Consider the following 19920-nt stretch of genomic DNA (forward strand, 5'->3'; position numbering starts at 1 on the left):
GTCATCGCCCGACATCTTCCCAGCTGAATGCTGGCATCACTATTGTCAAGGACACATTGGATATGGGTGGGGTTGACAACGACACGGACAGGAGACTCTGGGGCGGTGGTATGTGCCCCTCTCTGACCTGCGGATGTTTCCAGATCAGCGGAAGCCCACAAGGCCTGGCCGGTAAGGAGTGAGCCTCAGTACGGGCAATCCTGTGACGAGGACCTCGATTTTGGTATGCTCATGGTGCAGGTTGAGAGATCTGGCGAAGTCTCTTGGCACTCCTGACTGGACTCCTTGAGGCGACCCCGGAACTCAAGCTGTCTGGGGTTGCCTGCGTGTAGTCGGCCAGGGACCTTGGCTCGTCTCAGGAGCGCGGATTAGGTCAGCAGGCCACCCCTGTTGGCTTTCCAGGAACTGGGGCGCGGGCGTGGGGTCCACTGGGCAGGTGGTGACATTGTACTTTTGTTCTGCAGTACCAACGTATGCAGACAGCCATGCCTTGACGTTGTTCGGACTCAATGTCAGGCGGTCGACGTGAGATGTCGACTGACAACTTTGGCGTTGCCGTCAGAAGCCGGGAATCTGGGATCTGCGAGATGAGGTGAAGAGCCGCCAGGCCAGGCCAGGGGCCGTTGTTGGACCCCTGCCAACCGCCGCCTGAGCAGGGGTCTCCTGAGACAGCTTCGAGACCGGAGGCGCTGCGGTGCCGGCCCACGCCGCGACACAGGCTCCTCTCGGTGGCTCCCGGCCGCCCCGTTTATTGCTGCTTTCGAGACTGGCCGCCGAAATTCAGTCCGCAGCTCAGCACTTCACGCCGTGATCCCACCTGACAACCACGATGCCTGCGCCCTTGTGTCTGGGCCCCCGTTTGGAAACCCACCTTGCCGCCCTGCGACCTGTCGAGTACCTACCTACTCCTGCAGCTCCAGAATTTTTTAAGGTTTTGTCATTGTCAGGAGCAGCGTGCAAGCGGTTCGGATGGTACCGAGTCGTGCTGCTAGGTAGCCCTTGAGGCTCAGCCCCCATCGGCCCGGGTTGCCGAGCCACAGCCAACAGCAGGCCCCTCCTGTTTGCGAGTCAAGGCCTGGAGGGAGTCTCGTGAAACTCGTGATCTGTTTACCGTATTTGACCCTTGGGTGTTTCTGGCGCGTGCGCAGGAGACAGGACTCTCACATGAATTGTTGCACCCAAGGTGGAGCTGCAAATCTGAGCATCTTGTTTCCCAATGGGGGCAGACCGGAGGACGTCAGGCAGCCCCCAGCACCGCAAGTTATTGTCCTTTGTCAGCGACATCCACATGTGATAAGAGAGAGACGATTAAGTCACCAAGAAACATGGCGGACACGGCAGATCGCTAGGTGTCAATGAAGTTGGGGACTGAATGGGCTTGCTGGAAGAGCTCTCCCACTCCTTGTTCTCAGATCATGGAGATTGAGCCCTAGCGTTTAGGTTGTCGAAAAAGGCGTGTCTGTCTTTCGTTGACTGAGTGCGTGCAATGACACCGCGCCAGCACGTTTTCGCGGACTTCCTGGCAGCCAAATGGCGCCCTCGGGGACCAATGAAACACGGCGTTCTCTTTCCAAGGGAGTCCAGCTCGGCCGTCATGGTACATTCCTCGCGCATAGCTTTAGCAGCGCACTGTACCAGGTCCAACAACCGTGCCGCAAACTGACCCGCCCATTCGCCCAAACTCAAAAGTTGCTGAACCGGATCACGTCCGGCAACCAGCAATCCCAAGACACCTTACGAAACATCCACCGATCCGTCGATCCATCTCGAAGTATCATGAGACCACATAGCACCATCAGACCTAGCTCGCTCCCCCAATCTTATCCTGTGATCTCGAGTTTCAAGACTGTGGCAGAGGGCAAAAATACAAGCCAGCCACGATGGCCTGCGTAATTGACATCGGTGGGTCTCGAACCCACAATCTCCTGATCCCGAAATCCAGGCGAACCGCCCAGGACCGTCGTAGTCAGACGCCTTACCATTGGGCCACGACGCCGAGCGCTGATTGGTTGAAAGCGACGGGCACTTATTGGAGATTCTTTCAACGTCTCAGAGCCAGAGACACAGGTGGGAAGAATGACCATCCCGGATTCGATTAATTCATGTTAGGGATTTAGAACGAGATACGAGATTCATGAATTATGGTCAGGAAGATGTCAGGGATGTGTGAAAGCAGTAGTCTTCTTGTTGCACCCAAATTGGAGTTGGCGCCAACAATGTCTAGAGGCTGCTAACAATGAGCCACAGGTTTGAGCGGCATCAAAAGAACATCAAAGTATGAATACATCGAGAGGTTAATCTCCTTCTTGATTTGCGGAAATGAGCCCTCCGGATCGAAGTAGCTCACGAAAAACACTGTGAGGGTACATTTACGGAATTTTCCCGAGTAAGTATCTTAGCAGCTTTTGAGGACTCGTGGTCGTTTTAAAGGCGGCCGCGACTTCATTGCTATTTTCCCTGGACTTTGAGATGACCTTGTGGTCTCAGAGTTATTTTACATGGATATTTGTTCCTTATTTCTCGTTGTGAAATTTTGGTCCAATGCATCCTGCGAAAAACAAAAATAAGTAAAACAAGTGCGTCGTGCCTACCATTTCGGACAGGCTCCACTAGGACACGAGACCTTGAGGTCGACGGTTCTATAATGGGAGAAACCCATCAAACAGTCCAAAGTCCTGACGAATACCAAAGGAGAGCATTGCACTCATAGAGGAAGCGAGCTTACTTGTAAAGAGTCACATCGAGTGTCTGGCTCGCTTCGCCGTATTGTTACATAGGAAAGTGCTAGGGATATGGGACGGTTCATTCGGTAGTTGACAGATTGGGGCCATCTATCTCTTTCAGCACTTGACGCGGTTTACTCCAAAAGTCGAAGTCGTAGAAAGTGTGTGGTATTTGGACCATAGTGGTTAGGTAATATGATAACCACTTATCCTTATGAAGGGCAGCTGCATTTCATGTCGTTCCGGAGAAAGAAATCAATAAAAAAGGACTAAAGACAAGAATAAAAGAAAAAGAAAATTCGTTTTCGAACCTAAAGCTTGGAGGGGGAAAAATGCTACCGGGTCTCCATGTGAAACAGGTTTGCAATATGAGAGTCTGATACCTATTGTCACAGCTTCTCCCGGTGCTCATCGATGAGAGTCTTTTTGTGGCATCATAGTGGTATCATGGTCTTTCGCCAAATATAAATGGGAACTTGAAGAAGGCAAGTAGATGTTTGAATGCTATTGATCTTGTTAACAAAGTCAGACTGAGCAGGGGGAACCAAAATCCGCGTCCCGTCTGACCATCAATTGCATTTATACAATTCTTTTCTCCCATCCACAATCAATGGTCGTGGGATAAGTCTGGGAAGGCTATTGACAAATGAAATAAAATAAGGCAACAAGGGAACACGAGAAGAGAGAATGAAAGAGAACGGCACACAAGTTTCATGCCACTTCCACCTGGGTGACTCGCATTGAGAGTCCATCAAGTCAGCTCGAGTGTTGGTGATCGCCCAGTCTTGGCTCAACCAGAAGTCTGGGGATTAGCCAGGGTAATCTGGGGAAGACTCATCCGTGTGGAGATTGTTTTCCCATCAACCCCGCGTGCCAATGCGCACTTCTGTCACGTCCAAGCTCAGATCATTACTCGATTCACCACTGCTCTAGTTGAGCGAGGGGCATCAGAAACATCCCCGAATATGCCAAAACTGCTTGCCCCGAGACCCCTCGGATTCCGAATCGCCGAGGTGGCAGACATGCAGATTGCCAAGTCGGGGAGAATTACCAGCACGCGCTCCCTCCAGTATAAGATAACCTGATCGCGCCTTGGCCCAAGGCTCTCTCCTGCTTGTTCCAAGCAAGTCAGTATTGGCGACAGTGCTTGGCAGGCAAGCCCCTGGTGCAACAGGACCAGTTCAGATTCCAGCCAATCTCAATGCAGCAGATATGAATATCATCCTCGGACGAGATCCATTGCCAAACCCCCGCAACCCCGCATCGCAACCTTTTTTTCCGCCGAGAGCGTGCGGGGACAAGGCCAACCGGCGGTTTGTTGTCGAGACGGGGACAACGCCTAGGCTTGCCAAGTCCGCCACGGAGGGGTCGACCGGGCAAGCTGAGCGGCGAGCGGAGGCTGGGTAGCACGAAACCGCCGGCCTAGGCGACCTGCTTGCACAGGCAGCCCGGGGGTTTGGGCATACGGAACCTCGCCGAGTCCGCCGTTGCTGACCCGGGAAAGGGCGTGATTTGACGCAGACGGCCACCCAACAGGGAATGTATAGGCCGGGATATCATGACCAAGCCAAGAGACCAGAGGACACACAACTTAGTCGTGGTGGCTGCGTGGGTGCAAGCTCTGCGGAGTTGATACACGGACGTTTCAGAGGCGTCCAGCAACCAGGTGTAGATTATGAGCGAGTGGATTGAACCCGGAGCCGGCGACATGTCAAGTATAAGGGGCTGTCCTGTCCTCTGTGCAGACTGAGTCTTGCTGTGATGACCTCACCGGAGCCAGCAGACCGGAGGAAACAATGTGCGTAGGGCAACACGGGGCGGCGGCAAGGAGGCAGGGGCAGCGGCAAGAGAGCTTTGTGGCGCCCGCTACCAGACGCCCACACACGGAAGTCAGCACAGAACAAACCCAGCCCTAGAGCCCCATCTGTTGGAGGCTCAAGACGCCCCGCGTTCACTTCAACCTTGTCCGCCACGCTGTGCCAGACCTCAGAAACGAAACCTGCCAGAGACAATACATATCGCCTTGCAATGACTCAACTTGGACAGCCACCTTCCCAAAGTAATCCAATTCGAGTCTAAACCGTCACGAGATCTCATTGTGCAAACACCACCATCTCGGCCATCTTCCGCGGGCGCCCAGCCTTGAGCACAACCAGCCAAGCCTGCTGGGCGCCTCCGCCAAGGCTCCCGGGCCGCTCCTTGACAAGGCCGGCATGCACAGCGTCGTAAAAGCCGCAGGCGAAGACATCCGGCCAAGCCTGCACAAGACTCCCGAGAGCTTGGCAGGCCAGTCCGATCCCCTCCAGCATGCCAATCTCCTGCTGAGCAGTGCCTCGCAACGGGGACTTTGGTGCGGAGGTGACGACGAGAATGGCTGATCCGCCGTGCTCTTGGCAACCGGCTCGGGGCTTTTGACACGACTTTCCAGGGTTAGTTGTGCTCGCGGTGAGTCTCATTGCTGGCGGCTCTCCACATTCCCCAGGCCACGGCCAACACTAAATCATCCTGCCCATGGGGGAGGGCCGGCCTGGATCCACAAGGCAGCACAAGTCAGACAGGCCAGATGGGGTCCCGCCATCCAGGCAGTATTGGCAACCCAGGCCAAAGACGAAGAGAGTAATTATTTCATTTCGGCAAAGACGAGCCGTCAGATCGTGGACATAAGTCAGGGAAAACCATCCACTGTGGTCGGCAGGCATGACGTACCTCCGGCTGAAAGGGACGGGGTCCTCGTCTGCAAATCCTGCTAGAGATGGTTGCACAGCGTTTTCCCGCCTGATGCCCTGTCGAGCCACACGCAAGTAAGAGCCAACTGGCCGACATAGTTCGCCGCTGGCTTGGCAGTCGGACAACCCTCCCGACCATCTCCGTGGAATTTTCCCCATCCCCCGCAACCATCACGAGTCGAGCTAGCCATGCGAGCCATGGCGAGCATCTCCACTTCCTCCTCCACGCCCACACGCATCCCTGACTATCACCAGGACTAAGCGACCTTGCCAGTGGCTCTATTATCCGGGGTCGACCTCCAGCTGACCACTCAACAGTACCCGCGCAGACTGCCAAGTCTCACCTCGAGGCAACATGTCCACCTGCCTGCATCCTCTGGAGGGATCGTCTCGACCGTATCGTCTGGGGAAGAATGCGGAGAGGTTGTTGGCCGGGTCGTGTATAAGAGTGCGACCCCAGATTCCCCGTTCCCGCAAGGACCCTTCCTCCAGAGTCATCTCCATCCGTGGAACGATCTCGCTGTGCTCTTAACCTGCGTCTTGCTCCACTTGATATCGATATCACCTCTTCTTGCCTAAGCAAGCCTTCAACGTGCTCGCCTCCTGAACAACATCTCAAATCAGATGGGAAAAAGCAACTGGCTTAGTACTCACGCTCAGGGTACCAGCGATCCTCCCGAGGTTCGCAATGGCCACATCCACCTAGTCGCCCTCGTGGCGTCCATGTCTGCCCTAGCCAGTATGTTCAACTCCCTGCCGTCCTCACCGTGTCCGCGCATGCTGACGAGTTCCGACTCCGCAACCAGTGGGTTATGACACCTCAGTTATTGGCGGCACGATGGCGCTCGACTCCTTCATCCGCGACTTCAAGACGGGTGAGCTGGAGCCGTACGTCCGTGACACCGTCCAGGCAAATATCGTCTCTACCTTCCAGGCAGGATGTGCCGCTGGTGCGCTCTTCACGTTTCCCCTCGCGGAACGTATCGGCCGCCGCTGGACCATTGTCTTTGGCGCCCTGGTCTTCCTGCTCGGTGGCACGCTGATGACGGCTGCCATGGGTAACATGAACATGATCTATGCCGGACGTGCTATCGCCGGTCTCGGCATTGGCTGCACCTCTCTCACCGTCCCTGTCTACATCTCGGAGACTGCACCTCCGTCCATTCGTGGTCGTCTCGTGGGCATCTTTGAGATTGCCTCCCAAGGAGGAGGCATGCTCGGGTTCTGGATCAACTAGTAAGTGTTTGCCTCTGCTACAAGCGTCCGTCGCGTTGTGTACACAAAAACTGACATTGTGGCCAAAAACAGCGCAACCAACCGCACCATTGATGTAGAGAGGCAAGCCCAATGGATTATTCCTCTGGGTGTGCAGCTCATCCCTGGCGTCCTTCTCGTGATTGGTATGATCTTCTTCTGCCCTGAGTCGCCCCGCTACCGGGCTCGCAAGGACGACTTTGAGGGGTGTGAGAGAATTCTGTGCAAGCTGCGCAACCTCCCGGCCGACCACCCGTACATGATCAACGAGATTGCCGAGATCCGCGAGCAGATCCAGATGCGTTCCACCTTGCAGATGAGTAAGAAGGACCAGTTCATGAAGCTATTTCAGAAGGGTACTCGCAACCGGATGGGTATTGCCATGGGCCTCATGTTCCTTCAGGTATGTCTCAACCACGCAAGAATGTATTGCCTACATCGTGCAAATACTAACACCGAGCCTTTCGCAGTCTTTCACTGGCACCAATGTCATTACCTACTACGCTCCTCGTATCTTCCAGAGCATCGGCATCACAGGCACCTCCAACAAGCTCTTCAGCACCGGTTTCTACGGCATTGCCAAGACAGCTGGCATGATTGCCTTCACTGTGATTGTTGTTGAGCGCGTCGGCCGCCGCAAGGGTCTGGTCTGGGGCTCTGCGCTCGGCATGATCCCCATGTTCTTCCTGGGCGGCTACGTTCTTGTTGCCGTAAGTCCTTCCTAGCACAAAGAGCACTCCATTCGAAACACGGCGAGCCAACAGGCACTGACATGCTACTTACTCGCAGGATCCCACTGCCAAGGTCAGCACGGGCGCTGTCCAGCAAGACTCGTGGGGCTACGTTGCCATGGCTGCCATCTATCTGAATGCCTTCATCATTTGTGCTACCTGGCAGGGCATCACATGGACGTACGCGTCCGAGATTTTCCCGCTCGACATCAGGATGCTCTGCGTTGCCATCACGACCTGCACGACCTGGATCGGCTCCTTCACCATCGCCCGCATCACGCCGCACATGATTACGAGCCTGGGATACGGCACGTACTTCTTCTTTGGCGCCGTGCTGGTCGCGATGGGCGTCTGGGCGCTCTTCTTCGTCCCCGAGACCAAGGGTGTTTCATTGGAAGACATGGACGGCCTGTTCTCGGTGCCGACGAGCAAGACGTGCTGGGCACAGATCCGGGGCAGACCGCTGCCGCTGCCGGCGGGCGGGCTCAACGGCGGCGATGCGGACTCGATCATTGCGGAGAAGGGCGAGGTCAAGCACGTCGACTAGTCCGACGTGCGAGACTTGGGGGTTCATTGCTTTTCAATGTACTTTGGGCCAAAGACATGCTGGGGCGGGCTTTGCTTCGTGGTGGTGGTCTTGAGCTACAGATGGTACGCGGTGACGATGCGCGGTTTGTTATGGAGGAAACTCCGACATGCACCCCATTGCCACTGCCCGAGCTGGAAACAGCGACAATACAAGAAATGAACCCCCACAAATGTTTCCATGCTGCAACTACGTGATTGATAGATGTGGCTTCGTTGTAATGGTGGACTGATATGTGCGTGTGTGTGCTCTCATGACCTTACCATAGTAGTTGCAGGCAGTAGTATTTAGACTGCCCATCGTGTAAAAACAGTGAGACAGTGCTCGAGCTCACGTGAGCCACGGGCCCATCGCTGAAACTGTCGCTGTTGTTGTGCCGTGTGTGCGGGCACGGCGCTAACGTCAGAGTGGAGGCCGGGGTGGTGAGTGATGTGCGCGCGTCACAATGCCACCCTGGGGCAGCTTCCCCGCATGCCCCCAGCCCTGAGCCGCGGAGAGCTTCCTCCACGCAGCCAACCAGCTCGGCTCTCTACCCTCCTCGTCCGGCCTCCCTGCCGGCCCTGACAGATGAGACGTCCCATGCGTGGCCAGACGACCTGGGCCGGGTTTCGATGACGGACACACTGTTGGCATCCTGCTCGCTGCGCTAAGTAGACAGTGTCTCGTCACGACACCTTCAAGACCGCATCGACAGACGATCCTTCCGTGTCACGCCGACGTCATTGAGCCCCCCCAGCACCTGCCTCGTCGACCTAAAGCTCTTAAGCCGCCCTGAACATGGCACTGTCCGACGTCGTGACTCCCTTCCTCGAGGGAGCGCAGAACCAGCAGGCCCTCGGCCAGCTCGCACTATTCCTCATGCTGGCCTACATCCTCCTCCGGCAGATTGGGAGCAAGCAGCTCAGCCTGCCGTACCGCCTCTGCAGCCTCTTCGCGCTGTGCCTCACCTTCTGGTGCATTCTCCTCCTCATCAGCTCCCTCCAGAGCCTCACAGGCATCTCGACGTCTGATCTGCTGGTACGCCTGCGCAGAGCCAAGACGGTCCCCACGGCCAAGGACCCAAAGGCGGTCGACCCGCAAGACGTCTGCCCGGGCTACACGGCCACACGCGTCACAGAGACGTCACGCGGCTTCACGGCCCAGCTCAGGCTGGCGGGAGAGCCCTGCAACGTGTACGGGCACGACATTGAGGACCTCACGCTCGTCGTGGAGGCGCAGGACGTCGACAGGCTGCACATCGAGATCCTGCCGACATATATCGGCGCCGAGAACTATACCTGGTTCGTCCTGCCCGAGGAGCTGGTCCCGAAGCCGAGGAGCGTGTCGGGCAAGGCGTTCAACGCAAAGCACGCCGACCTGGTCTTCTCGTTTGGAAATGATCCGACCTTTGCGTTCGAGGTCGCCAGGCGGAGCTCGGGGGAGGTGCTGTTCAGCACGGCCGGCACCAAGATTGTGTACGAGGACCAGTTTATCGAGTTTCGCTCGTCCCTGCCAAAGGACTACAACCTCTACGGGCTGGGGGAGACGATGCATTCTCTCAGACTTGGCAACAATTTGACTCGTAAGTTCTTTGTTGAGAGCGAGGGCGGTATGTAAAGTGGTGACTGACCCTTATGATATAGGCACGCTCTTTGCCGCCGACGTGGGCGATGTCATCGATGCCAATCTCTACGGCAGTCACCCGTTCTACCTCGAGACACGCTACTACAAGGTCGACAAGCAGACCGGAACCAGGACCTATGTCAGCAACATCACGACCGCAGAGGACAAGAAGGCCGACTACGAGTCCGAGTCGCACGGCGTCTTCCAGCGCAACGCCCACGCGCAGGAAGTCCTCCTGCACCCAGAAAGAGTCACCTGGCGCGCCATCGGTGGCGGCATTGACTTGTATTTCTACGCCGGGCCGAGCCAGGAGGCCGTCACCAAGACGTATCAGACGAGCACGGTCGGCCTGCCGGCGATGCAGCAGTACTGGACTTTTGGGTACCACCAGTGTCGTTGGGGTTACAGAGACTGGACGGAGCTGGAGAGAGTGGTTGACAGATTCGAGAAGGCGCGGATCCCGCTCGAGACGATTTGGAGTGCGTCACCTGCCCTTTGTGCTGGATTGCACGTTTTGCTCTTGTCGGCCCAGATGGCGCTGGAACGCAATTACAGATGAAGCTGACAAAAACCTGCAGGTGACATTGACTATATGAGGGGGTACCGCAACTTTGAGAACGATCCGGAGAACTACCCTTACGAGGAAGGGAAACGTTTCATATCGCGCCTCCATGCATCCAATAGGCACTATGTTCCCATCTTCGACTCGGCCATATATGCCCCTGCTCAAAACGACACGAAGGACAGGTACCCGGCGTTCGAGCGTGGGCTCGAGGAGAAGGCATTCGTCATGAATCCCAATGGAACTGCATACGTTGGTGAGGTGTGGCCAGGATTTACCGGTGTGTTTGTCCTTTCTTTCTCTCCACAGGGTTATTCTCTTCTACCAGACCCTCCCAGAATCCTTCTGTCCCGAATATCTATTGACAACCCCAAAATAGTCTTCCCCGACTGGGTCGGCGCAGTGCTCAACGGCACAGGCACTATCCGCTGGTGGATCTCGGAGCTTGCGCGGTACCACGAGAAGATCAAGTTTGACGGTGCATGGGTAGACATGTCCGAGGTTTCGTCGTTCTGTAAAGGCAGCTGCGGGAGCGAGAACCGGTCTTACATACTCGGCCCTGACTACGAATCGTTGCTTCCTAGAGCGGCCATTGAGTCAGAAGGCTCGCATGAAGCAGAAGACGCAGGTGGGCCTGGAGAACCGGTTGAGCTGGGAGATGCAACAAAGCCAGAAGAAGCAGGGGACACAACCGCCGAGAACCCGGTCGTACAGGTATCAAAGCCGCATCGGGGACGGAGAAATGTCGAACACCCCCCCTACATAATCAATAACTGGAATGGGGAGTTAGGGGGCAAGACTTTGAGCCCGGGTGCGGTGCATCACGGCGGATACCTCGAGTACGACTTCCACAACCTCTTTGGCCATCTGATTCTCAACGCGACCTATCATGCACTGCTCAAAATCTTTCCAGATAAGCGCCCGTTCATCATCGGGCGGTCGCAGTTTGCTGGATCTGGCAAATGGGCAGGACACTGGGGGTAAGTCACCTCAAAGTCCCGGATTTCCCCCTCTCTTCATTAGTGGTAGCACTTGCTAATGATCACCTCACGACCGCTAGCGGCGACAACTACTCTCTCTGGGCGTACCTCTACCTGTCCATCCCGCAAGCCCTCTCCTACTCGCTCTTCGGCTTCCCCATGTTCGGTGTCGACGCGTGCGGCTTCAACGACGACAGCCACATGGAGCTCTGCAGCCGCTGGATGCAGCTGTCGGCCTTCTTCCCGTTCTACCGGAACCACAACGCGGAGAAGCTCAAGTCCCAGGAGCCGTACGTCTGGCCCGAGGTCGCGGAGGCCACGCGCACCGCGATGGCCGTCCGCTACGCCCTCCTGCCGTACATGTACACGACCTTCCACCTGAGCCACACGACGGGGTCGACCACGCTGCGCGCGCTGGCGTGGGAGTTTCCCCGGGAGCCCTGGTTGCGCGACGCGGACCGGCAGTTCCTGCTCGGCGGCGCGGTCATGGTCACGCCGTGCCTCGAGAAGGGCGCGACGACGGTCGACGGCGTGTTCCCCGGCTCGGGGGCCGGGTCGGTGTGGTACGACTGGTACAACCACACCGCGGTCCGCGAGACCGGGCCGGGCCAGAACGTCACGATCGACGCGCCCCTCGGGCACATCCCCGTGTACGTGCGGGGCGGGCACGTGCTCCCGCTGCAGGAGCCGGCGATGACGACGACCGAGGCGAGGCGAACGCCGTGGAGCGTGCTCGTCGCGCTGGACAGGGAGGGCGGCGCGAGCGGGGCGCTGTATCTGGATGACGGGGAGTCTCTGAAGCCCGAGGCCACGACGTGGGTCAATGTAAGTCACTTCTTCTTCTTCTCTCTGCGGGCTGAAGTTTTTCCACTTTTGCATATGCTATGCATCGGTCACAACGCTGACTGTCGAGGTTCGGTACAGTTTGCGGTCTCGGACTCCACGCTCAAAGTGACCAGGAAGGGCAACTTTGTGGACACGAACGCGCTGGGCAACGTCACAATCATGGGGATTCCCGACGGCGACGACAACGGCGTCGGCGAAGTCAAGATCAATGGTAAGGCTGTGAAGGCGGGCACGTGGATTTTCGACAAGAAGAGGAACTTGCTCGAGATCAGGGGTCTGGACGAGCTGACCAAGAAAGGGGCATGGGATCAGGACTGGACATTGTCGTGGGCGTCAAAGTAAAGCCGGCCCAGGCTCGAATGATTATAGGCATGGCTTTGTATGATAACGTGCTGGCAGACACCGGCGTCTCTCCGAAACTAATGAGATTCATGTAAATGTGCCCTTGATGCATGTCTGTGTGTATGCGTCTACTCTCTGCCTCTTGAGGCACCAGCAAAAGGTCCGTCAGGGGATGCAAAAAAGTCTACCTCGTCCTCCTCGCCAGTCTGACCTGTACGGGCATGTCGTCCTTGACCTGCGCTGCTCCCTGGCCGGTTGCGTACAGCCGCTGGCCACGAACGGTGCTCTTGGGCTTGTCGTCGAGATGGTCCCTGAATCATATCTCGTTAGTTATTAGCCCCCAAAAAAAGAAACACACCCAAACTCCCCCAAACCCCATGCCACGCAACGAAGAAAACATTCCATTGTCCGCTCTCAACCGGGACAAACGAGGGACGAATTTGAGGAGGAGGAGGAGGAGGAGGAGAGAAACCAAAGAAACACTTCTTTACCTCGACTTGTCCCATTCCTCCCAGGCCTCGCGCAGATCAAACTTCCTGACCACGAGCGCCGCGACGAGCTTCATCTCCGTATACGCGAGCTCCCTGCCGATGCACTGCCTCGGCCCGAGCGCGAAGGGTCGGTACAAGTCGCTCGCGGGGCCCGAGTACGTGGGATGCAGCGGGTGACCCACGTCGTCGACACTCACGAGCCAGCGCTCCGGGAGGAACTCGCCCGCCCGGGGCCCCCAGTACTCGGGCGCCCTCTGGATCCAGGCAGAGCCGTCGAACATGGCGTATCCGCAGGTCGGATACGCCTGGCCTGACGCGGGGTCGACGACGAGCTGGAAGTGTGCCGTGGGCGAGGCGGCGTGGTTCTGGCGCGCGACGGGGATGGGCATGTGCAGGCGGAGCGTCTCCTTGATCACCGCGGCGGTGTAGGGGAGGTTGTTGAGGAGGTGTGGTGACTTGCGGAGGACCTTGGCGGTGGCGGCGGTCGAGCAGTCCGGCGGCTGGTTGGTGTCGTTGTCGGCATGCCCGTCCTCCTCCTTCTCCTGCGCCCCGAACAGGCGGTCGTGCTCGGCTCGGAGTTTTGCGAGACTGTCTGGGTGGTCTTGAAGCTCCTTGAACATCCAGCATATTGCGGTTGCTGTGCTGTCAAAGCCGGCAAACATCATGACTTTGAGCGTGCCTTGGATGAACTTGAACGCATTGTCGTCCACAGGAATCGTGCCGGAGCACAAGAGTTGTATGATGGTTGTTTTGCCACTGCCGCCGCCGCCACCGCTTGTATTGTTATTCTCATCGTCGGGAGCAGTCCCAGGCAGACGAGTGCTCAGGCCCAGGGCGCTGTTGATGGCCGGGTCCAAGAAGTCGTCCATGTCCTTGTGGTGCTTGGCCAGAAGCGAGGCGTTCTTGCGTCCCGCACTTACAAGGTTCGACAGCCATCCGGACCAGGTCATCTGTTCCTTGCCGATGCGCATCGTGTCCAGCATAGCGGCCTTGACGGCGGCGCCACCTGCTCTATTGGTCGTCTGGTCGTGCAGACGTCGATCTCTGTGCTCGAAAGTCAACGCAGAGAATAATACGGTTAGCTTGCTGGTGGGACTTACACCAGAGCTCTGGCAATGACGTCGGCCGTCAGGCTGCTTGTACGATGCCACAACTGAAAGACAGGGCCCCAGCCATCATCGACATCCGAAGACCTTCCTTTTGAGTCAGCCATTTGCTCGAGGCCCTCGGCGAACACCAAGATCTCGTCAATCATCTCGGGAACAAGAGCCGTGAGGTTGCGGCTGCTGAAGCCCGGGTTGATTCTTGTCCGCCACATTTTCCACTCCTCCCCTTCTGCGGACGCCAGGTCGCTCCCTCCCGTCAGCGGCTTGAGCACGACTTTCATCACTGGTCCTCTGTCGACTCCGCCCGCGACGCCGGGCAGTGGGGCGAGGAACTGTGTTGCAAGCCTGGCATCGCAGATGAACGCGAGAGGATCTGCTGCCACAGGCCACAGGTCAAGGTACAGGACCGGCGGCAGATCTTTAGGGTCTGTGGCCTCGGGGAAGAATCTCTTGCGATTGCCGATGAGCCATGCCTCGAGCTCTATGCTGTTGACGTCGCTCGGATGGTCCTTGTAGAACTCGAACAAGATGGGCAGGTGTCCAGTGAGCCAAGAGTGCGGCAGAATGGGCTGTTGATCTTGTCGTCAGCTTGGGGAACATCGGGGAGCCGCCCGACTCTGGTAACAGCTCACAATGCCTTGCTTTTGGAGCTTGCGAACAGCTCTGCGCTTGGTGTACAGCTTGTGTAGTATTGCAGCCAGACCAAACGTGGTAACTCCAAGCACCGCGTAGCCACGCGGGACGGCTGCCACCCTGGCGACCACATCTTCAAATGTCCTATACATGGCCTTGCTCTGTAGCTCTGGGCGGGAGGACCTCTAGGATGCCACCAGGGCGGAGGCGAGCACGAGCTGACTAGGTTTCCTGGGCCGTCCTATATAGAGTCCCACGTCCAGTCTTCCCCTCCTTCTGCAACATGTCAGCAGCACGTCGCTCTCGTGACGACCAACATGGCAGAGCCAAGATCCATGCAGCAGGGGTCATCGGATCAGCCCGCGAACGACTGCCAGATCAGGTCTCGCGACATGCAGGTGAGAGATCGGGGCCTATCAGAAACGGCTGTTTCCGGTTGACAGGAAGTGTCTGGAGAACGCATTGCAACCTGGAGCAGGCATCCTCAAAGCCTCGCTCGCTTCACCAGTCCAGGGCAGCTGCAGATTGGTCGTCATGCTTGGCCAAGTACATCGTTGGCATACCTAGTCCAATGTCCAATAGGTTGGCAACTCTTGGAGGAAACAATGCTCCAAGAAGCAATCAAAAATCGGACAGCCGGGCCGAGCCGCGCTAGGCATGAGGCTGAACGCCACCCTGCACGAGTGAGTCGCTTACATAACGGCGGCGCTTGAAGGCCCAGCTCCACCTCAGCTCTTCCAGAGCTAACCTTTAGAAGGCTTCCAAGGTTGGCATTCTTTCCAACACCACCCGTCACCCACCCTCGACAAACAACTTCGCAAAGAACAAAAGCCCAGAACGACCCTTGCGCCAGGGAGCAGGGTCAGGCATATTCCGCAGACAACTACCATAGCCACAACACCGGCACAGCCTCTTGAGCGACTCTCTTGCCCACCATGGCGGCCGCGACGGCGCCCTCGTCGCACGCGACGCCCTCGGACCTGGCGCAGCAGATCCTCACCCACTCGACGCCGAGCTACACCTTCAACTTCTCGCCCTTCCTGCGCAGGACGTACGGCCACGCCCTCGAGCCGCACCGGACAGACAAGCCAGACTCATCCTCCTCCGCCCAGGCCGGCGCCACCAGCGGCTTCAACTCGCTCGTGTGCAAGCACTGGCTGCGCGCGCTCTGCAAAAAGGGCGAGCACTGCGAGTTCCTGCACGAGTACAACCTGCGCAAGATGCCCGAGTGCAACTTCTTTGTGCGCAACGGCTACTGCAGCAACGGCGACGAGTGCCTGTACCTGCACATCGACCCCCAGAGCAAGCTGCCCCCCTGTCCCTGGTACGAGCGCGGCTTCTGCCCCCTCGGCCCGGAGTGCTCCAAGAAGCACGTCCGCAGGAAGCTGTGCCCTTACTATCTCGCCGGGTTCTGCCCGGACGGGCCGGACTGCAAGGAGGGCGCGCACGCGAGGTGGGAGAAGGACGACAAGCTCCCCCCACCCATACGCAAGAGCGACGTTGTCAAGGAGGAGCCGAAGAGGGAAGAGCCTGTCGGTGGCGGTGGCGGCGGCGGCGGTTATGGCGGGTACGGAGGGGGTGGTGGTGGCGAGGAGGAGTCTAGGGACTTTGGCGGTGATCGTGGAGGACGGTTTGATGGACGGGGAGGCGGTAGGGGAGGTTTTGGCGGCCGCGGTGGGAGATGGCGTGGTCGGGGAGATCGCAAGTTCAGAGGAGGGCGGGGACACCACTGATGAGAGAACTATGGACGATGACGATGCTTCTGGCGCGCCATACTATACAGTTTCAGGGCACTTCTTGGGCCCACACCAAGACTCATTACGGCACTTCCCAGCACCTGCCACGATGCTGGCGAGACAGTACGGCATATCCTTCCAGGTGCCGCACTGCATAAGCCTGAGCAAGGCCTGAGCCGCAACATGCCTCTGATCATGGATCACGCTGTCCCCATGGGAGGAGCGTCACATGCATCAGGCACGGGATATGGCACAGCAGCGCCTTGGCGTCACTCACATTCCACGAATGGTGAAGATTTTGAGAGGGAGGTATCAGCCTGGGGCTCCATCACGAATTGGAGAGCAGATTCTGGATTGGTCTGATAGATCGGCAATCACCCATCACGAAGGCAGACCCATGGCACGTTTCTCAAGGGCAGGGAGCAAAAGCTGGGGTCACATTCTACAGGACAGAACCTTTACGAAAAGAAAAGGCCGTGACGGGACGCAGACACAACGGAGATAGATACCCCACAGCGAATTGAAGCTTTGAACAAGTCATGCAAATGTTGTAGTATTTCGTTATGTGATGAGTCGTGATGTCGTTGCAAATATGTAAATGTCGTTAAAAGCGGAAGATGCCGGGCTGCTCTGAGCGCATCCAATATATAGCCCACGGCTAGGGTGCCCGGAGCTGATTGTCCATGGGCCACGAGTTCGAGCCGCGGACTCAAGCCATGCCGATTTACGCCTTCGGGCTCTTGGGATCCTCGCCCCACACGTTGGGGCTGGCCTCACGCCACTTCTCCTCCCGAGCCACGTTGATGAAGCGGCTGCCGGCAATCCCACCAAGCATGTCGTCGTTCTCGCTGGCGCTCTCGGCACCATCCTCGAGCTCGCCCTCGCTAGCAAGCGCCGGCGGGGTGTAGTTGGCGTGGAACTCGTCGTTCCACGCACTCAGTTCGTCGATGCGCCGGATGCCCATCATCCAGCTGACGAGGCCGCGGGGCACCCAACGGCCGACAAAGCCGTACAGGCCAGCACCAAGGCCGATACGCACGACGTCGGCATGCTCGGAGCCGTCGACCACGTCAAAGACGGTGTTGTGGAGCTCCCGGAGCGAGCTGCCCCGCATACCACGTACGCGGCCTGCCGAGATGGCGCTCGCCGACTGTGAGACGTAGTTACGGCCGTATGTGTGCCGGGCGGCCTCTGGCCACTGCAGAGTCTCTGCGGGAGGCAGCTGCCCTTGAATCTGAGGCGTGGAGCGGGACGGCGTGAAACCCGAGAAGTCAAAGGTACCCAGTTGGAACTGGGTGACGGGGATGCTGAGCGGCCGGAGCTCGGCAGTGAGCACTTCAGTGAAGGCACTGAGTGCGGAGCAGACTGTAGCTTCGGGGGCGTGGAATGGCGGGTTGATGCTGGATATTATGCTCGGGGTGAAGACGAGGACTTTGGGTGTGCTTGGCTGTCCACCCTTGCGCTTCTCCGGAGGTGTCAGTCGTGATGTGAGGAGAGGCAGGAATGACTGGATGGTCAGGATGGGGTGGAGGAGGTGAGTGTTGAAGAGGTCGGCGAAGCTCGAAGGAGGGATCGTGGCGATCGGGCTCGTCTGATAGGTCAGCGACGGGATGAGGAGGACTGCCTTGAGGGTGAGGTAGTTTGGCTTGGCGCCCGGAACAGCTGCGTGAGGTGTCTGCAGATACTGGGCAAAGCGTTCTATGCTCTGACCGGCATTTGGCGGCTACAACATGCACAAACCAGTCAGTCATTTGTTCTCAAACATCAAAAGGGAAGCAGGAGACATACGTCAGTGATATCAATGCCGAAGGGCTTGATGTCTGGGCGGCCCAAGTTCTGCACCAGGACCTCGTCCTCGATGCTTGTGCACACGACATAGACGATGAACCCCTTTCTCTCCATTTGCAGACTCAGACTCTTGGTGAGGGGTAAGGTGGGCGAGCCAGCAATGACGACGACCTCAAGCCTGCCGCCGTTGGGTGCCCGCTTGGCTCTTCTCGTCTTGCGGGACGATCTTGTGTGCTTGACAGCCTTGTAGGTAGCATATGAAGCAGCAACCACAACGACACTGGTCAAGAGCTTGTGGCGAGCGAACCAGTCCTGCACCCGGTCGTAGGTAGAGTTGTAGATGACGACGGGCGGCGGCGGGGGTGCCGAAGAGGGCAGTCTGGATCGGACAGAGTCTGGCAGCCATGTCGTCGAGTTGAGGGCATCGCGAACCTGGACGGCGGCAAGGTCGACATACTTGTCGACGTGCTCGGCTACCACGACCGAGTGTTGTCTAATCTGGCCTGGGATGTTCGCCAGCTGTGCGTGAGTGTAGATGTCAGCAGAGAGACCAAGACCAGGGCCGTGGACCTTGGGCACATACCATATCCAGGAACTGCTGGTCGTCGGCAGACATGGTGACGGTCTGGTGCTTCGTCTGTTATGGTGATGTGTCGACGGGCCTTCAGGCAGAATCGTGGAACCGCGGCGTATCCGTCCGCTTTCTGTCCCTGATGTCTCAAGGCGTGCCCAAGCGAGAAAAATATTTGCAGGCACGACGTCGAGGCTTGTGGGAGGGTTTGGGGAGAAATGGAGGAGCCCAAGCCAAGTGACGGGGATGGCGACTCCGGGAAGCGGGAAGCGGGTCGGATGGCTGGGGACGAAAATGGTCGGGCAAGCTTGTCGTCGCGATAGGCAAGTTGACCGCCAGAAGACCCATGATGCGAGCACATGCATCCACCGCGCGCCGCTTACCCCCTCGCGGCCTGGCGTGGGGTCGCCAGCTGGAGCCCCCAATGTGCCCGGCGAGTGTGCACTGTAATCCGGCACTGTATGTACATCTGTCAGGCATGATGGCGGGGCGCTTGATCTGCTGTCAATAGTGGTGGAGCACCGCATTGCCAGCGAGGCGAGCTGATTTTCATGCAAGTCCACGACTGTGGCCAATGCACCCACACACTTTCGCATTCCATGCTCTTGTCTTTCTACTCCGTCTGGGAGCAAGAGAAGTACATTTCATGAGGTGTAGCCCCGTGAACTTGGGCCCAGGCGATATCCTTACCGTTCCATGCTTTACTGACGCGAAGCAAAGCAAAGCGGCAGGCCAAGGAGCATAAGTGTCCCCTTGAGTTGGGAAATTTCATTGCCATTTCACGACCGTATAAATGGCATGCCAGGGGGATAGTTGCACCAAAGCCAAAATCAAGCTTCAGATGCACTTGAAAAGGCATTCCGACCGCGGGATTCTGCTGCTACTACTGAGAGGGACAATGTAATATTATTTGGTTTCCACTTCGTCCCACGGTGACCCTTGACCAGTTTTCCCACGTAATATTTTAGAACATTATGAGATGCTTCTTGGGACCTCGAGTAAAAGGCCAGATACGAAAGCGGAATGGCCCGGTCTGGATCATGTGCCTGCACTGCTGGTAACTGACAGTGATCTTCGAAGCATCGTTATCACATCACGACCAGATTCTTTCCAAGTCCAGCGGGACCGGCTCGCGTGCTTATCAACATTGCTGCAAGCATCGCACCCTGCTCCTGTTCTCTGCAGTGTAGATGTTTGCTTTGGGTTTCTCTAGTTTCGGCGGATCAAAAAAAGCAGAACGGTT

General features: G+C 57.5%; 5 protein-coding genes and 1 non-coding gene across 6 annotated transcripts; 3 read left to right on the forward strand and 3 right to left on the reverse strand.

The window, feature by feature from the left end:
• Positions 1–1894: 1894 nt before the first annotated feature.
• B0I36DRAFT_t183 lies at positions 1895–1996 on the reverse strand. Its single transcript has one exon. It is a non-coding gene; the product is annotated as a tRNA-Arg (tRNA).
• Positions 1997–6073: 4077 nt separating this feature from the next.
• Positions 6074–7981, forward strand: B0I36DRAFT_354791 (general substrate transporter; the record flags this gene model as incomplete). Its single annotated transcript, XM_046157345.1, has 5 exons — positions 6074–6188; positions 6256–6685; positions 6758–7106; positions 7174–7413; positions 7493–7981. 5 exons carry the CDS (start codon positions 6074–6076, stop codon positions 7979–7981), a joined length of 1623 nt encoding a protein of 540 aa, XP_046006787.1.
• Positions 7982–8878: 897 nt separating this feature from the next.
• Positions 8879–12352, forward strand: B0I36DRAFT_253532 (family 31 glycosyl hydrolase; the record flags this gene model as incomplete). Its single annotated transcript, XM_046150765.1, has 6 exons — positions 8879–9581; positions 9643–10101; positions 10201–10464; positions 10564–11164; positions 11245–11989; positions 12089–12352. The coding sequence occupies 6 exons, from the start codon at positions 8879–8881 to the stop codon at positions 12350–12352; spliced, it is 3036 nt and encodes a 1011-aa protein (XP_046006788.1).
• An 86-nt stretch (positions 12353–12438) lies between these two features.
• Positions 12439–15156, reverse strand: B0I36DRAFT_388717 (cytochrome P450). Its single transcript, XM_046161267.1, has 4 exons — positions 14582–15156; positions 13944–14518; positions 12844–13887; positions 12439–12663 (listed from the first exon to the last, which is right to left on the reverse strand). Exons 1-4 carry the CDS (start codon positions 14732–14734, stop codon positions 12537–12539), a joined length of 1899 nt encoding a protein of 632 aa, XP_046006789.1. The 5' UTR covers positions 14735–15156; the 3' UTR covers positions 12439–12536.
• A 418-nt stretch (positions 15157–15574) lies between these two features.
• On the forward strand, positions 15575–16018 carry B0I36DRAFT_207931 (uncharacterized protein; the record flags this gene model as incomplete). Its single annotated transcript, XM_046148861.1, has 1 exon — positions 15575–16018. A coding segment is annotated over one exon (444 nt), but the record flags the coding sequence as incomplete, so codon positions are not given.
• An 819-nt stretch (positions 16019–16837) lies between these two features.
• Positions 16838–18953, reverse strand: B0I36DRAFT_336149 (uncharacterized protein). The gene is made up of 3 exons (XM_046155575.1): positions 18690–18953; positions 18107–18625; positions 16838–18041 (listed from the first exon to the last, which is right to left on the reverse strand). Exons 1-3 carry the CDS (start codon positions 18720–18722, stop codon positions 17043–17045), a joined length of 1551 nt encoding a protein of 516 aa, XP_046006791.1. The 5' UTR covers positions 18723–18953; the 3' UTR covers positions 16838–17042.
• Between the last annotated feature and the right edge of the window lie 967 nt (positions 18954–19920).

The sequence above is a fragment of the Microdochium trichocladiopsis genome, assembly GCF_020744255.1.
Source record: "Microdochium trichocladiopsis strain MPI-CAGE-CH-0230 chromosome Unknown B0I36scaffold_11, whole genome shotgun sequence".
In the NCBI taxonomy this organism is placed as follows: Eukaryota; Fungi; Ascomycota; class Sordariomycetes; order Xylariales; family Microdochiaceae; genus Microdochium; species Microdochium trichocladiopsis.

Excerpts from the sequence above, each read along its gene's own strand:
- B0I36DRAFT_336149 (XM_046155575.1), bottom strand. The coding sequence starts at position 18,722 with ATGTCTGCCGACGACCAGCAGTTCCTGGATATG. Across the intron at positions 18,626-18,689 it reads ACCAGCAGTTCCTGGATATG|CTGGCGAACATCCCAGGCCA; the intron begins GTATGTGCCCAA and ends ACTCACGCACAG. Across the intron at positions 18,042-18,106 it reads TCGGCATTGATATCACTGAC|CCGCCAAATGCCGGTCAGAG; the intron begins GTATGTCTCCTG and ends TGCATGTTGTAG.
- B0I36DRAFT_388717 (XM_046161267.1), bottom strand. The coding sequence starts at position 14,734 with ATGTATAGGACATTTGAAGATGTGGTCGCCAGGGTGGCAGCCGTCCCG. Across the intron at positions 13,888-13,943 it reads GTCATTGCCAGAGCTCTGGT|AGATCGACGTCTGCACGACC; the intron begins GTAAGTCCCACC and ends TTTCGAGCACAG. Across the intron at positions 12,664-12,843 it reads GAGGAATGGGACAAGTCGAG|GGACCATCTCGACGACAAGC; the intron begins GTAAAGAAGTGT and ends GATATGATTCAG.